Source organism: Chaetura pelagica, unplaced genomic scaffold (genome assembly GCF_000747805.2).
Source record: "Chaetura pelagica isolate M959 unplaced genomic scaffold, ChaPel_1.0 scaffold2, whole genome shotgun sequence".
In the NCBI taxonomy this organism is placed as follows: domain Eukaryota; kingdom Metazoa; phylum Chordata; class Aves; order Apodiformes; family Apodidae; genus Chaetura; species Chaetura pelagica.
Genome location: NW_009952796.1, coordinates 1829238 through 1847052, shown reverse-complemented (window position 1 = coordinate 1847052; position 17815 = coordinate 1829238). Strand labels below are relative to the sequence as shown.

Genomic DNA, 17815 nt, shown 5'->3' with positions numbered 1-17815 from the left:
TTTTTCCTTGCACCTTTTCATATCCATCTGTTGTGTTTTGTTTTAGACTGAGACTGTAATTTCTTTTGAACAATTAGTATGATCTGTTGGTGCAGTATGATCCTGACACATAACTGGAGCACAGTAATAAAAAATTAATAATATCATTTACCCACTTCCCAGAAGGCTATCCTGTGAGCGTAAAATTCAGAGGAACCTGTTGCATCCTGGTCAAGAAAATAAAAGCTGAGCTAAATATTTAAGTTAAAGTAGGTCTTGAAATGAGCATAATCCCATATTCTCAAATGCCTATTTCTGACTCCTCAGAAACTAAAGTCCTTCAAAATCTTGAAGGACCCATGAAATCTTCAAAATGTCAAACTGTTTTTTTAACTTTCATCCAAAGGAGGAATATTCAGCAGATTTTAATCCTTAAAATAAGGTTATGACTGTTGAACCAGGAGTTTATTGGAAAAGGTAGTATATTTCAACATGTTTTTCAGTATCTCTATTATAGTACAAGAGTAAAAAATTAGAGTGTAAATTTTGTGCATTCAAGAAATAATGTCCTAGTCCATCTTGCATTCATAGAAACATGTAATAAAATAGATACACTTTGGATATAGTCAGTCACACTCAGGGTAATAAAAGAAAAGAGGATCAGCACATCAAAGAATTTTTTTCCTGAGGGCTGGGTTGCTTTACTAAGTATTCCAGTGCATTCCACATGGTGCTAGAATGCTGCCATCGGAATTTGGAATATAAATTAGAATCAGTATTCAACTAATTTAAAGAACTTCTAGAACACACTGTTTCTATGAGGTTTGTGAGTAGCTTTTGCTTTTACTTTAATTTGGAATGCAAAATACTACAGAATCACAATATTGTTGGGGTTGGAAGGGACCTCCTGAGATCATCTATTCCATCTCTCCAGCTCAAGCATCCCTCCAGCTCCAGCTCAACCTGCTGCTGGAACAGATTTCCCAGGACTGTGTCTGTCATGTTTTGAATATCTCTACAGATGGAGAAAATCCTCTACAGGAAGCCTGTTTCAGTGTTTGTGCTCACAGTAAAAAAGTGGTTTCTTGTGTTCAGGTGGAATTTATTGTATATCAGTTTGTGCCTATTGACTCTAGACCTGTCACTGGGCAATACTGAGAAGAGTCTGGCTCCTTCTTCTTTGTTCTCCCCCATCAGAAATTTATACGCACTGATAGATCACCCTGAGCCTTCACTTTTTTGAGCTGATTGGTCCCAGCTCTCTCAGCCTCTCAGACATTCTCCAGTGCCTTTATCATCTTAGTGGCCCTTTTGTGTCATCCACAAACTTGCTGAAGATGCACACTTCTCCCATCATCAAGATCATTAATGGAGGTGTTGAACAGTATTGGTCCAAATATCCAGCCCTTGGGGTACACCACATCTGTCATCCGTCTAAATGGATTTTTGTGACACTGATCACAATCCTCTGGTGCTTCTCTTGTCAAGCACACCTTAGAAAAACATAGTACAATACAGATTGCTCTCATTGTAGAATTCAGGAGACCCATAAGCCTCTAAATTGTACCAGCTCCCAGTTCTAGACAGTGAAGAATGGTAGGAAAAGCTGCAAATAGTATTTAAGTAAAATATCCTGCAAAATAATTCACAAATGTTTGGTATTGCTGTTTAGACTTTTCTTTTAATTTTATATTTTTGCAGTTCATCCTGCCTGTGTTGTTGCCACAGTAGCCAAGTACTGAAGTGTTGGCTGCACATGTGATAATGAGAACACTTGTGAATGCCCGTGGTTGTAGTTCCTCCTTCCCTTGACACGTGTTTATAATTACTTTTCACTTTTTAGTCTTTTATGCTTGGTAGATGAATATCTCAGGAAAAGTTAATTTAATGATTTAATATGGTTAATCAAAGCAGCTAGGCTCCACCTCGGGGGAAGCTGGCTGCCTGACTGGCTAATGCACCTGCTCAGAGAAACACTGCTGGCTGAGAGAGCTTCTCGTTCTCAGGAAGAACTCTGCCAGGCCCAGGCAGGCACTGCCACTGGTCCCTGCACCCTGATAGCTGCCTCTGGTGGGGTTTGTGAGCTCCCAGGGCCAGGCCCCATGGTGCTGGGTGGGGCCCTGTGAGACCTGGTGCAACAGATGGGGGCATCTGGGGCTGGCTGCTCCCTGCAGGCTGGGAGTCAGGATGGCCACCCCACAAGCCAGGTAACACCTGCACAGCCAGGCTGCTTCTGAAAGAACTGTTTGTTGTCTGTGATGGCTCTCAGAAAATCATAGAAGCATTTTGGTTGGAAAAGATCTTCAGGATCATTGAGTCTAACCATTAACCTAACTCTACTGTGTCCAATGCTATACAGTGTACCCAAGCCCCACATCTTCTAAACACCTCCCAGGATGGTGATTCAGCCACCTCCCTGAGGAGCCTGTTCCAGTGTCTGGCAATCTTTTAGGTGAAAAAGCTTCTTCTAGTATCTAATCTAAACCTCCCCTCGCACAACTTGAGGCCATTTCCTCTCATCCTGTCACTTTTTACTTCAGCAGAAGAGACTGACCCCCACATGTCTGCAACCTTCTTTCAGGTAGCTGTAGGGAGCAATAGAGTTGTTATTGTCTTTGGGGTTCTTTGATCTACATGGGGTTCATGAGCTATACACCACAACCAGGTAGTTTGCCATCTGAAACCATTAATGAATTACTTTCATGCCCTTGAAATTAGTTGAGAGCTTTTGTTTTGTACAAATATTTTTTGCTCAAAACACTGCTAAACTGCAGTAATTGAGATTTTTGTGAATTTGTGGAAAAGAACTGCAAACCAACTAATGTGATTATATGTAGGTTCAGAATACTAGGAGGATTCACAAGTCCATACTCCATGTTGAGACAAATTTCTAATGTTCTAAACCATTTCATGACGATACAAAGAGTCACAACCATGTTTGGTATATTTAGCTCATGTTTACTTACAACTAAAATCTGACAATGTTTAAAGTAATAAAAGCTGAAAGTTTGTATTTTAAATACGGTTTTCAAGACCTGCCTCACTAGGTGCTTGAATCGAGCTTAAATACAAAGATGGTTATAATTTTCAGCTGTATTCTTTCACTTCATTGTAATTTAGTAGAAGTAACCTTTGGTCAGAAGCACAGATAGATGACAGACAACATCTACATATTTCATATAACTAGAAGAATTATGGTATGCACTTTAGAGTGCCATGCTACAGTGTGTGAGATGTGGAAGGCTGTTATGCATCCTTCCCACACAAAGGGGTAACATGTACTGTGACCCATGTGGTGATTGTGGCTGCAATGCTTGTTGATAGCCTGTTTTGTCCCTGTGGGTGTCTTAAGGAGATCTATCTCTCTCACCCGTATGTAGTCACACTTCTCTGTGGCAGAGCTGCAGGAGTATACCAGAAGGGCTCAGGTCTCTGTTTGACTGTGACAGCTAATGCAGCATAGGGTAGCCAACATATCTGTCTGTGCCCTTTATGTTTCTGTGTGTTGAAAAGTAGTGCTTAAGCTACTAATGACTCTAAAGTCAGTGGCAGAATGTAGGTTCGTATCTCCTTTCATTTAGCTGGCTTTAGAAAACTAGCAGTGTGTTTTTCAATACATGCATTTTAAAACATGAATTATATTAGTATTCTGCAATGTTAGGTACTAACTTGATAGAGTTTAGTCCTGAAAGAATTTTGTTTACAGTCGAGTGCTGACGAAGTTAATTTATTCATATGAAATGTCAAATGTTTGATTAAATAAACCGGAATATTTTATCAAAATTATATCAGTTCTTCACTACATACCATTACTTTTATTTAAAAAAATAGAGTTCAGCTTCTTAATGTTTGTGTGATGGAAAGGATATGTTTTGTAATATTTTTTTTATTTTTTTAATTTTTTTTTTATAGACTTACTCAAAAAACTTTGCAAAAAATTAACAGTCTTTCTCTCTGAAAACTTAAAATTATCCCATAGAAAGTGAACAATGACTAAGTCATCTGGAAGGATGAAGAATAACAGAGTGATAGATATTACAGAACCAATATTCTCTGTGATTAATTAACTCTTAGTGCAAAATTGGACTGTTGGGCTAAGGTCTTCTGCAAATGAAAGCAACCAGAGTTGCCTGGTGTTATGGGTGAAGTAACAATTCCACTGCAACCCGAACTGGATCTTCAAGGCCAGTGGAGCTTGTTTATGGTTGGTTATGAAATGTGCATGTTGGGAAAAAAGGGGTCTTCCAAGCCACAACAATCCAGTAACTAAAGTAAACTTTATTGCTGTTTCTACAAGCCAAAGAGTTGTAACAGGTGCCCTCTTGTTCAATAACTCTTCAAAATTCTATGACTCATGCTATGCTTATGGTAGAAGATGCTTTAAAAATGCAGATGCATGTGACAGATTGATGTGCACAGGCTTGCAATCCAGAAATGCATATGTAGAAAATGCATGTGCTTAAACAGTTTTTGCTACAATCTGTCAAAAACACAAAGTCAGTTGAGGACTTCCTTTTCTGGTCAGTGGACTGTGATTAAGTGTACTGTGGCAATGATGCATCTCGACACACAAGTGAATTTGTTAGACAGATGCTGTACAACCTCAAGCATTCAAGTTGGCTAAATAGTCTTTAGGTTTGGGGAGGGGAGATTTGGTAATTTTTTAAAAAAAGCTTAAGCAAGAATTAAGTTAAACCTGGTATCTACTTCAGAACAGGTCCTTATGAAATAGAGTATTAGGGATAAAAGTGAAAATAATCAGGCAAGGAGAAGACCCTTTGGCAAAAAAATCACTCAGCTTGTGAAACATTGGAATTTGTGTGGGTAAGCTCTGTGGTTGACTGTGGGGATCGTAACATTCAGTGGCAGAGCTGAGTTTTCAGGCTGCATATGAAAGTAGTGCCTGGTTATGAATATTACTAGCAAAAATTACCAGTAAAAAAAAAATAAAAAAATTCAGCTAGCCTTGGAAATTGTCCTTTTCTACCATTTTACTTGTGTTTTTTGTGGAAATGAGAAAAAGAACTTCAGTGTTTCTGTTACATCTGTAAGATTAAATAGCCTTTTTTGTGTGTGTGTTTGTGTGAGTTGTGTGTGGATGAGTGCGTTTAGTTTTGGTTTTATGGAAAGGCTCCTTCAATAAATGTATTTTTAAAAGTTCACCTCAATTTTTATTTGTTTAGCCAGTTCATTATGCAGAGTAAAAGCTTTGTAAGTTGTCATAAGCAAGAGTGTCTTTTTATATCTGAAGACCTGATGGTGTTTTGAAACTTTCCAAAAAAGCAGGATGACAGATTGGAACAGTGAAGCAGCTGCTTTTTAACTGGATGGGGAAATTGCAGGAATACTGTAATTGCCTTTGAATCTATTTTTTCAGTGTTTTTGAACAGAATATTAGTGCCAATATCTGAGTGGTAAAACTTTTTTTTTTTTTCCTTGATGAAAAGTACTGCACTAAAAATCTGCCAGGATATTCTGTCTGAGTTACCTGCATACATAAGACCTCCTTTTTAGATGTACTGAGCAAAAGGAATGTCTGTTTTATGGAGAAGTATGTATTAGAATGATGAATGAAGTAGATAAAAAGATGCAACTAAATCTGACTAGTCCACGCATCCATTTTGCCATAAATTTATTGTTGACCCTTTTCTGCTGTCCATGTCAATGTTTTTATCCCTTATCTGCAAGAATGAACTTAGCGTTTTCTCTCTGACACGACTCTAAACCTCAACTTTAAATATTGCAAATAATTAAAGATCATTTAAATAAAAGTATAGAAAATGAAATACTAGTTTTGCATATAAAGTGAGCTTAATGTTCTAGGTGTGATTCCAGATCGGTCTTTTAGACTGTTAACTTTACATTCATATTTAACAAATGACATTATTCAGTTTCATGGGGTCACTGTGTCAAAATGTCTGTGTTAGAACTTTAATTTATTTCCAAAGGTTCTTTGAGTGGGCAGATAGGAGTGGTTTGTTAGAATGATTTACCATCTCTGATTCCTCATGTGGATTTTAAGGGTGGAACGTAGTCTATGGTGTAAATTTTAAGTCTAGATGGATTCAGCTGCTCTGCAGTGGCAGGTTGAATGAATGGGACTCATATCCCAAATGTGGGAGGCTGACCCTCTTCTTAAATATTGATGGTGCCTCTAATTCTGTCTCCTGATCAAAGTGGCAATTTACCTACCTCTCTTCTGTTAGCATTAATAGAATGTTTGCAAGTGTCGTTGTGGCCAAATTTTGCTTTGTTAAGCATCCCATCTTGGAAAGTTTGATGGACTCTTAGCACATCAGCAATTCTTTGGTACAGACAAAAATGCCAGTCTTAATGTGTGATAATTGATGAGTTGGGGAAAGTTTTTTAAAGCTGTCAGCCAACTTCATTGGATCATAGGCTATTTTTATTGCAAGATTTATTTTGCTGTGCTATAAATTAATCCACATGTACAAGAGATGATCTTTGCTATGGGACTGCTGACTTTGTACTCTAAGATAGTCAGGCACTGAGTGTAAATTTCACTGACTGACTAAAAGTGCAGAGGAAATGAGTGGGTAATGAGAGCAGAGCAGCCAGTTCTTTAATTGAATTAAAAGCTGGGTGACACCAATGCAGACACCTGTCCAATTACAGACAGGCCAAGGTGTTTACCATTGCTGTACAAGCGATTTGAAGATGACAGAAATCTTTCCGCCCACAGATTAACATAATGAAGGAGAACAGATTACAGTGAAAGCTGGCCAAACAGATAGGTTGGCAGCTGAGAAAAAAGTAGTTTGCTGATGTATGTAAATAAAATCTGTGCACTTGCTATTGCCTACCTACGCAGCACATCTGTTTCTTTGTAAAAGAAAATAGTGTAAGAGTTGATGTGAAAAAAACCCCATTAGTTAGTAATTGCACAAATTATTTTTTAAGTTGCTGCCTTTGCTTAGTAATTTTTTAGAACATGAATCCCCTGTTGCAGAAGGGTTTATATGTTGGGTTTTTTTCGAATTCTCACTGCCCTTGGCAAACCTACCTATGCAATGTACACTCTGTTGCGCTGCAGATGCTTTATATAAAATCTTTCTGCTTTGTCAAAAGTAAACCAAACAACCCAATCCAAGCCTTCTGCAGCTACAGGCATCTTTCTGGGTATGTGCTCCTGCAGCTCTCAGTGCCTGAAGCCATTGGCGACCCACAGAATGTGTTCCATCAGGAAATAAATGCAAGGAGCATTAATTCTCTGTTTCATATGAAAAGAATGCTACAAGTGCTACATGTACAAATAAAACTAAATTGCTTCCTAAAGCACAGCAGAGTGAACAGAGAGGTGGCATATACACTATACCATGCTTCTCTTAACAAAGAACCTGCAAATGTCACAGAGGCTTTGGTTTTTGCATGTGTTTATTTGCTGAACATAATTCTGATAGTACTTTTAATACTGTCCTATGTTTAACCCTCTCTGAGCTGGAAATATGTGCTTTGTACTAAGTCAAATTAAAAAAAATAGTGCTTTTTTTGACTGATAAAAATTTCATTGCAAAAGAACTTATTGTAGATTAAAGTATTTCTGCTTTACAGGGATACTGATGCTTTAAAGTAGAATTACTTTCTATTTTCTATTTTTGTATGCTCTTAAAAATATTGGCCCTTCATCACAGGAAGACAACAGGCACGTTTGCTTGGGTGGTGGCTGACACAACATTCTTTTCCTTTCCTGACACATTTACATTAGACCCTAAGATGGCAGCACAGCTTTCTACTGTTAACTAAGGTTTGCAAAATCAAAACTGTAACCAGAGGGAATGGATTCTGATCAACCAGTTTTAGTTCAACACTCCTCTGGAGTGAATGTAATTACTTCTGAATATCTCTTTGTCTATATGAATAGAACTGGACATCAGAGAATTAAAATAGAAAGCTCATGGCAATGCCAACCTTTGAAGTTATTGTATTAATTATAAGAAAAGACACAAACATGGCTAATTCAGTGGAAGCTAATCTTATATTTCCATGTGAATACACCTATTAGTAAACACAACACAAACATTCACAGATTTACTTTGGTTATAGCACTCAGAAAATAATGTATTTATCTTGTAACATCCAGTATAAAATTTTCCTGGCCCTTTTTGTGAGGATAAAGGGTTTACATGGAGAAAAAAGACTTCTTAAAAAATGAAACTCAGTTATGTTGCATTCTATGTCGTAACTTGATGAGAAGTAATAATAAGGCCTAATTTCTTCTACCTGTTTTTTTACGTGTAAAGGTGAGGGCGTTTGCAGTTTTATTGTACTGTGGAAGGTTTGGCCAACATTTATGGCTCCATGAGATACTGTTTGTTTTGGAGCTGCTTTGCAAAATCCCAATGTCAGACATTTCCAAAATAACATAGTTTAATATATATATATATATACCTATATATATTTTTTTTTTAATTTTTTTTTTTTTTTTAAATGAAACACCCCATTGATTTTACTAAAAGCTGTGAGAGGTGAGAGAGGTGAGAACATGGTTTGTAATAAAACTTGACATGAATTGGCCTTCTTTTAATTACTACTGCATTTTCATTCCATATTATTTTATTGTTGGACCTACTTTGAAACGGGAACTGCTGATGTTTCTGAAAATGACTGTAAACCACATTGTCTCCATGAGATACTGTTTGTTTTGGAGCTGCTTTGCAAAATCCCAATGTCAGACATTTCCAAAATAACATAGATATATCTCAATATATATATACCTATATATATTTTTTTTTTAATTTTTTTTTTTTTTTTAAATGAAACAACCCATTGCTTTTACTAAAAGCTGTGAGAGGTGAGAGAGGTGAGAACATGGTTTGTAATAAAACTTGACATGAATTGGCCTTCTTTTAATTACTACTGCATTTTCATTCCATATTATTTTATTGTTGGACCTACTTTGAAACGGGAACTGCTGATGTTTCTGAAAATGACTGTAAACCACATTTTTCCCATGTAACCCTACTGTATATTGCAGAACTTCCTGAAGTGGTGAGCAGTTATTTGTTGCATTCACCATGACAAGTAGCTGATCGATATGTGGAAATCTGGCAACTTCTCTTCACTAACATAAGCAGGGCCTGAAAAAGCATAAGATTCCAGATCTTTCTTTCTTATAAAACCTTGGGTACTGTGTCACCTAAATTATGTTATTGTAGTAGTATAGCAAATATATGGTCTGTATGCTGCCACTGAAGCAATGGAACACAAGTGGGGTGTTTCATACAAAAAAGAGATTTCAGTTTATGGATTAACATGGGCAACATTAGAGAGGAAGCATTAAAAAAAATGGTTTGGGAGACAGCAAAAATTCCTTGGAAAAAACCAAAACAAACCAAAACAAATAACTGAAAAAACTTTATGAGGAGGTAACTAAGAAAAAAGCATGTCATTGTTATAATATATACCTTAGTCTTGAAGTAGTATATTATAATGAGCATAACTAAAGAAACATGCCTGCATCATGAGTATCAAGAATGGAATAAAATACCATTTACTCTAAATTTATTTTTCAAAATTTAAGTCTTGACCTACTCGGAATGAAACCTTAAAATATTTTTTCTTTTGTGCTTGTAGCAGTGGAAGCCTGTAACAGAAAACTTCAATTTTTTGCTTCTGTCTGTGTATGTATGTAATCAATCTGTACACTGTACTTGCACAACACCTTGCTTTCTTCTGTTGCAGGCATATTGACAGGCTTGCATCCCTTCACAAACTATGCTGTAACCCTAACTGCTTGCACTTTGGCTGGCTGTACTGAGAGCTTGCATGCATTGAACATCTCCACTCCGCAAGAAGGTAAAGTAATTTCAAAGGTCTTGACTTCCACATTTCAGTCATGAATAATAAAACAGGAGAAGAGCTAAATGCTGCAAAGCCATTTGCTGGAAAACCCCAACCTAATTTGATGACAAAGTGCATTGCCAGACCATAATTGCTCCATTTTTTGGGGGGGTGCGAAAATGAATCAAACTCCATACCCTTTAATGACATGCATCTTTAATAGCTGTAATGCAGATTAATGGGCTTTTTAATTGCTGTTACATTGTTCATGCAAGAGCCTTGTCATTAATATGAAGCATCTGAAAGATTAATGAAAGCTTCCTCATTTTACTATGGCTCGGAAGTAAATCTAGAGACAGTCTGACTAAAAAGAATTGATTGTATGGCACAGTATGAAATTGAGAATCAAACGGTTGATTTCCATGGTTTCTTTTAACTGCTAAACACCAGCAAGAGGCAACAATTATTTCAGTGTGATGAAACCTCCACATGCTGATTGAGTTATTTATTAATCACTGTTTAGATTTTGCCTTTTTTTTTTTTTTCTAAACACTTTTTCAAGTTTTTGTGTTCGAACTTACAGGTTATGAATGCAAGTTAATGTTTTCTGTGCTTACATTAAGAACTAGAGAAGGAAGAAAGTGAAAAAACATTACAGTTCTGACTTTAGAGACTAGGCTGATAAGTACTACACATCAATTACTGGAGCATATGCACCCAAAATATCTGTGACATATCTGACTTCACTCTGAATTAAACATAAAGTCCACATCTTTTGGTTCTATCATCCTAAAGCCATGTTAATCCAGTTAAAGTCATTAGTTACTCCAAATTTACACCAGGAGAAAAACGAGGATTTGACATGGATTTATAGGACAGTAGATAATCTTCCATGATGTGGAGTAGTTTTCAAAATTCCCTCCCTCCCACTGCTCTTTGTTTTATCTTTTCATGTAAACTAGGTAGTAATACAGTACCAATAGTACAAATAACATTTTTGCATGAAGTTATATGAATTACAATCATAATGATTGAAATGAGTCTAGAGTGTTGAACTGCTACTGAAGGAGGTAGTCATGCAAGGCATTGTCCTGATGAGAACAGTCCTGGAGATTGCAGTCTAACATTGCTGGAACAACATTTTGATGTCAACGAGTTAGCAACTGCCAGCAGCACCAACCAAATCAAAATCCAATTCTTGCATCTTGGAAGTTTTGCATAAGCTGACCAAGTTTGTCTGGTAGCATTATCCATTAATATGTGCAGCCTTTAATTAATGGATGTAAACATAAAATACAGAAATTTATATTGCTTTCTGTTGTAATGTAGTAATCAAAAGGAATTAATTTAAGTCTTAATTTCTCAGCTTACTGAATAAAGCAGGAATTCTTACGTGTCTTCGAGAAAAACATCCAGTAGTTTAAGATGTGCTGTAATGTTGGGAAGGTTTCGGCAAGAATAGATTATTTTAATTTTTTTTCCCAGAGATCAAATAAAGCCATGGGTAACATGTGTTTCATGCCTCTGAAGAACTGAACAAAAAGTCAATGTGTGGAGTTTCTATTTTTGGATGCTCTTGTTGCATGCTCTTAGTAACAATAAATTGATGATACAGAAGACAGATACCGTATCATACCCTCCAGCTATCCCTGTTTCCCTATTGAAACATTCATTACTTTATATTGTTTTCACATTGCCAGGCACTGCTAGTTATTGTTTTAAATTGCTAGCACAGAGCTTGTAAATTACAAAATATTCCTCCCAGACTAAGGCCCAAGTTCCGCTCCCTTTGTGATATTCAGTGGGACTGCTTGTGCTCCTAGCATATAACTCATTGGAACAGTAAGAGAACTCAGCTTTTAAATTATTATCCATTGCCAAGTTCCAGTATATTATATACAAAAAATCTCTGCTAAACAAACATTACTGTGTGTATTGAATTATAAAAAGTCTGAAATAGAGTTATTCCCAAAGAATACAGCATCTGCATTTGTGATTGTCACTTTTCTTTAGGAAGAAAAAGCATGAAGGAAGAGAAAATAGTTTGTATGTAAAAAAGGACTGTAATAAAAGTATGTATCCCTCTCTTTGCTCAGTGTTACCAAGCTGGAAAGATGAAGTTACATATGCGTTGTTTTTCTTCTAAAAAGCAAGGTGTATATCCTTGTCTTTCACAGAAGTTTCTGTTTGGCTAGGAAGCCTCATATGCAGTAGGCGAGTTCTCAGAATGCTGGTCTGTTGCAAGCATAAAATCTCTTCTGAAACATCAGCTTTAAATCATTCTAGTGGTAGTTGAAATTATTTTTTATTTGCAGAAACATGGTATAATATTTTATACATTTTTTCACCAGCTCCTCAAGATGTGCAACCACCCACAGCAATATCCTTTCCCACATTCTTGCTGATGAGTTGGAGTCCACCAAAAACACCAAATGGTATTATTACACAGTATACTTTGTATATGAATGGAGTACCAATTTACTTTGGAAATGGAACCAAATATGTTGTAAAAGGTGAGTTCTGTGTTAGGCAGCATGTCAGATGGGTTGTTATGAGTAATTATTTATTAATTATATATGACTGATTCCTTCTTATCTTAGAGGAAAAGAAATGGGCTGGATGCATCTATACCCTGAGAAGTTTGTTCTTCTTTTAAAGAATCCTTCATAGAACTGGTCTGTTGAGACTCTGAGAAATCAATGTTGCCATGGTGTAGCTAAATCTTGTGCTATGTTGTCCTCTTTCACAGGACCTGAGAAATTTTTTAATGGTTTTATAGCTTTTTCATCTTGTAGAATCCAGCTCTTAAAACAAGTAAACTGTAAGCTGCTGAAAACAAGATATGATGTACATGTTTAATAGTTTTTCCTACAATTTTTCTTAGATATTCTTAATTAGAGAGCTACTGTGTTGCTTTCCTGAATTCCCATGTTTAATTCATTTGTAAAAGCATAAACTAAAAAACAGTTATGCAGTGTGTCAATAACCAAGCTATATCACTACACTTGAACACATAGAAGCTTAATGACTGCTATTTAACAGTACAGTGAAGCATGGTAATCTAACTTCTTATTGTAATGTAATTAGCGTAGTCTAATGAAGTATCTAAGTTATTTCTTCAGAGATTATTCAAATATCAATAACAACAACAAGTATTGAGCTGGAAATACCATATCACAACATTAACATGATTCTGGACCCATCAGAATCTGTACATGGAAGTGGGTATGAGTAAAAATAAAACATTTTGTATCAGACAACTTGAGGAAAAAGGATATCAAGACCCTACTTCCTTTTTAATATAAGGCCTTAAAATTCAAAGCCATTTCTGCATCTTGAGTTAGTATAAAACATATTTAAAATTTCATGTAGTTCAAATTTCTTTGCCTTGCACAGGCCACAAGCTACTGGTGTGGTGGGTCAGTTTTGACACTGAAAAATGAATCCAGTTAGAGAACCTCCTGAAGGCTGTTGATGATCACTATAATAAATAGTGCACACTTTAAGTCAAACTTTTTCAATCTGTATTCAAAGGTAATGGATTTTTCGTAACCATAGTAACCTTAGTGTATTTCTGGATAAATACACAAGGTATATACTTTCTAGTTTTATTTTTGAATATAAAGTACCACATTATGTATTACTAATAATATGAAAAATAGGATATAGGTTAGCATAATGACAGCTCAAACAAGTGTGCATTTTTCTTCTGCAAAAAAATAAATATTTATCAAAAGTACAGGTTCAATTAATTTCTTTCCTGTCCCCCCCCTGCCCAGTTTTTTGGTATTCTTGTAGTGCCATTTATCTTTTTTTGTAAGATCTCCATTAATCTCTTATTGCCATACCATAACACTATTCTTAAGAATTTTGAAGTGCAAATAGTTGTGCTTCAAATTTATTAAAATCATTACTGAAAGTTCATCATGGGTAATTTTACTGATGTGTTCATCTGCAGCAAGGAATGTAAAACAGTTGAGAAAATGTTCGCTCTAATATATTCTGTTTGATTGGTTTAAATTCATGGTTGATTGTATTCTGACTCATAGTCAAAATTAATTCTTACTGATAGAAATTGTGGTCAAATAACTTCTGTAACTGTTCTTCAAAAACACAGAAAAGGATAAATAGAAAAGGGTCAGAGCTTGAATCATTGCATTCTAAGAAACATCAGACTACATTCAGATAAACTAGTCTAAGGAAATGTCTTCAGTTTCATATGCTTCCTAGAAGAGCTCTTGTTGCTTTTATTCAGAAATTATTTCTTCATATTTTTCAGGAAATGTTGATACTTTTTGTCTTACTGAGCATTTAATAAATTTGATTTTGATTACGTTTTTACATAGATTTATGATACAAAGAAAACAGAGAATCTTGCTTATTCAAAAGAGAAGGCTAGTGAATCAGATTGCTTTGCCCTATGCAGTACTGCACAAGAGCTACCATTCTGAACATGGCATAGAGATCAGTCTGTTTACTTTGGATCTATTTTATTTAGCTGCCAGTTTCTTACTGCCTGGGGGAGAAGAGGTGATCTTAGCCAGCAGGATGGGATTTGAGTCACTAAAAATCCCTGTTGTTCTGAATCAGGTTTATTAAAGATCTTGCTTAGATCTGTGTATATCTTTAATTTGACCCATCTTTGTTGCCTTTTTTTTTTTTTTCCCCCCAAGGGCTATGGTTTTCAGTGAAAAGTTCATAGACTCATAGAATGGTTCAGGTTGGAAGGGATCTTACTGATCATCTAGTTCCAACAGCCCTGCATGGTCAGGAACACTTCCCCCTAGACCAGGTTGCCCAAAGTCCCGTCTCATCTGTCCTTGAATGCTTCTAGGGATGGTGCATCCACATCTTTCCTGGGCAGCCTGTACTAGTGTCTCACCACCCTCACACTAAATAGCTTCTTCCTATTGTCTTACATAAGTCTAGCCTCTTTCAGTTTTAATCCATTGCCCCTTGTCCTATCTCTACACACCCTTGTAAAAAGTCCCTCCCCAGCTTTCCTGTAGCCCCTTCAGGTACTGGAAGGCTTCTACAAGGTCTCTCTGGAGCCTTCTCTTCTCCAAGCTGAACTACCCCAACTCTCCCAGTCTGTCTTCATACTCTGATCATCTTTGTGGCCCTCCTCTGGACTTGGTCCAAGAGCAGCTTTTGACTTCCCAGTGTTATACTTGTCTGTCTCCTACCTTTGTTACTTTCCCATATTGTTTTAAGCATTTAAGCATTCCCCTTTTGCTTTTAACATTTATGTGAGTGATGTTGGTGACTTACAGCCTCAACATCATATGTTATTAACCCTAACCAGAGATTCAGAGTTCATTGTGTCTGACATCTGTTTCCTATTAATTCACCAAAGTGATTTTCCTAATTTAATAACTATATGACTGAATTCCTGACCAGTAGTCTATACTAGAAAGTCACAGATTCTCTCTGTGTTTTTTTTTGAAGTGCTGTATCTTTTGAATTTATTTATTTAAAACTTCCTTTTTCAAAAAGCATAAATTCTGTCTAATAATTAGTACTTCACTGACTTTCACTTCAGACCATGGAAAATGTGATCAGTTTAGACCCATACTAATTAATGCATGACTTGAGGAGGGATATGTTTTCTCAACTCCATAATTGTGTATATATTGCTAACTTAATTTCTGATCTTGATGGTTGTGGAGGGCTTTACATACTCATTGATTTTCATGGAAATTCAAGTGTTTGTTTCCTCTAGAGGCTGAGCCCTTTAAAAGCACATATGGTGAATGTACACTTTTCCACACTGAAAAGGGGGACCCATTAGGCATCCATCATCCATTAGTGCCTTTTAAATATTTTCCCCATATTGACAAATTCGCTTCCTGGGTTGTGAGGAATAAAGCACCAAAATTAAGCCAGCCTTTGGATTTCAGCTCCTTTGTTAGCTGTCTGACTGTGATTTTTCTGCTTCCCACCTTTATGCAGTTGCCTTATGTGATACTTACTTCCTCATGCAATCTGAGTGCTCTTTCCCATCCTGAATCCCATTCCATGCCTAATGACTCCAGTGGGTAGGGACAAACCAAGCGTAAATACTAAATCCAGGGATCCCAAGTGGAATTAGCATGAGGCCATGTAAATCCATGCCTCTGTATTCATGCTTTCAGTTCATCCATGTGATGGATGTGATGGTGTTCAGAAGCTCCTGTAATCAAGACCAACAGTTGCAGCTCAGGAAAGCAATTGCAATAGGGTTCTTGTCTCCATTCCTTACTGATCTGTAGAGATGACTAGCAGCAGTGACGAGAATTAAAAGCTTATACTTTTGTCTTGAAAACTCTTTAACAGGTACACACTGATCATACAAAGGCTTTTGATTTTAGGAAAATTTAAGTTGATTTTTCTGTGGAGAGGAACATAGATTTCTCACTTGTACAAGCACTCAACCACAGGCAAAATTGAAGATTCTACTTTGAAATCTGGAGATTTCCTAATTCATTCTATCTATCTATCTATCTATCTATCTATCTATCTATCTATCTATCTATTTTTAATTTAGGCAAAGCATTTGTTCTTGGTTTTTTGGTTTCAAAAATTTCCTACCTGGCTTAGATGAAAGAGAAAATGGGGTGGGTTTTATACTGAAAAGTATTTGACTGTAGTGGACTGATATGGTGGTGCCAGTACCACTAGCAGGAAACTGATCTGATAAATGCAGAAATACCGCTGTAAGCAGAGAGTAATGGTAAGATGTGAGTCAAGTGCCAGGTTTTGTTTTGATGGAAACTCAATGTTGTGAAGGACCTTAGAAAAGAAAGATTAGAGCAAAATATTCCTTTATTCTTACATGCTGAGTATTTGACGGACTAAGGAAAGGTGTTCATTACTTAACATGTTTACAGAGGGAAATGACTGTGTAGATGGCTTTAAAAAAACAAAAAATGTATAAATCTGTCTTTCCACTGAGCTTGGCATTGGGATTGTACATCTGCATTTTCTGAAGCACTAGATACTTGACATTGTTAACAAATTGTGTTCATATAATTTCCCGAGCAGAATCTAATGGTTCTCATCATGAATCTTTAAAAGGAAGATATTCTTATTAAGACTCAGCTGTATGAAACTTATTTTTCTCTGCCAACACAAAAGAAATATTTCCAGTTTTTCAGGAAAGAGATCCTGGCAACTAAGTTACAAGGACAGATCTTCAACTGAGTTAAACGAGTGTAGAGTTACTCTGAATTACATCCCGAAGAGTTAAAAAAACAGTGATGGACTGCTTTGTACCAGGTTTCTGGGCAAAATATTAAGGACAGTCTTGGAAAAAGATGAGAAAGAGCTGCCTTCGTAATTTGGTATAAGAGCATGAACTAAGCTTTGGCTTATTCAAATCGTTATTTGACCTGAGGTTGATCCTACAAAACCAGGATAGAACAGGAGCCTTGTTTTTCTGAGAGGAAGAGGCAGATGTTTGACATCTGTGAAAAAAGGGCTTAGCACATCTGAACTTAAAATGGGACAAACCCAAATTGGTACCTGTGTTTTTTTTGTGTGTTGCTGTAAACTAGCAGTAATTACAGTACACACTATGCACAGCCATGCACAGTACTTACATTCTAGTGAAAAACTGCCAAAACTTTTTCTCCTTTTTATCCCTATAAATACTCATGCTTGCTTTAAATGATAGATCATGGCAATAAAAGCAAAGTCCATCATTATATCACTATTGTACTAATTTCGAAGTGAAACAATTTGAACAAGAAAATCCACAGAATTGTACGTAGAGGATAATTTAAATAAGATGTATCACTGCATAAAGCTGAATCACTGAGAAGAAAATACCGTTATGTTTAAGATGTAGTTATGATTACTTTTCATACAGTTTTTTTGCTATAGCCATGTTTTAAAACACCAACTGCCAACTCTTAAGGATTTGCATTCCTTTGTTTTATGTCCTGCTTAAAGATGGCAGGCAAACTTCGCCTTTGGGGACACACAGTAGAAAAATTCTGTAATCCTCTGCTATGAGTCTGTTTCCCAACATCCAGGCTGCAGTGAAATACAAATA

At 36.3% G+C, this 17815-nt stretch overlaps 1 protein-coding gene across 1 annotated transcript in view; it reads left to right on the top strand.

Moving 5' to 3' along the window:
• Window positions 1–17815, top strand: part of USH2A (Usher syndrome 2A (autosomal recessive, mild)) — a 393962-nt gene that overhangs the window by 158386 nt on the left and 217761 nt on the right. Inside the window, exons 30-31 of the mRNA XM_009994736.1 lie at window positions 9682–9795; window positions 12132–12293. Coding sequence (XP_009993038.1) covers window positions 9682–9795; window positions 12132–12293 — 276 coding nt within the window. The remainder of the gene's footprint in view (window positions 1–9681; window positions 9796–12131; window positions 12294–17815) is intronic.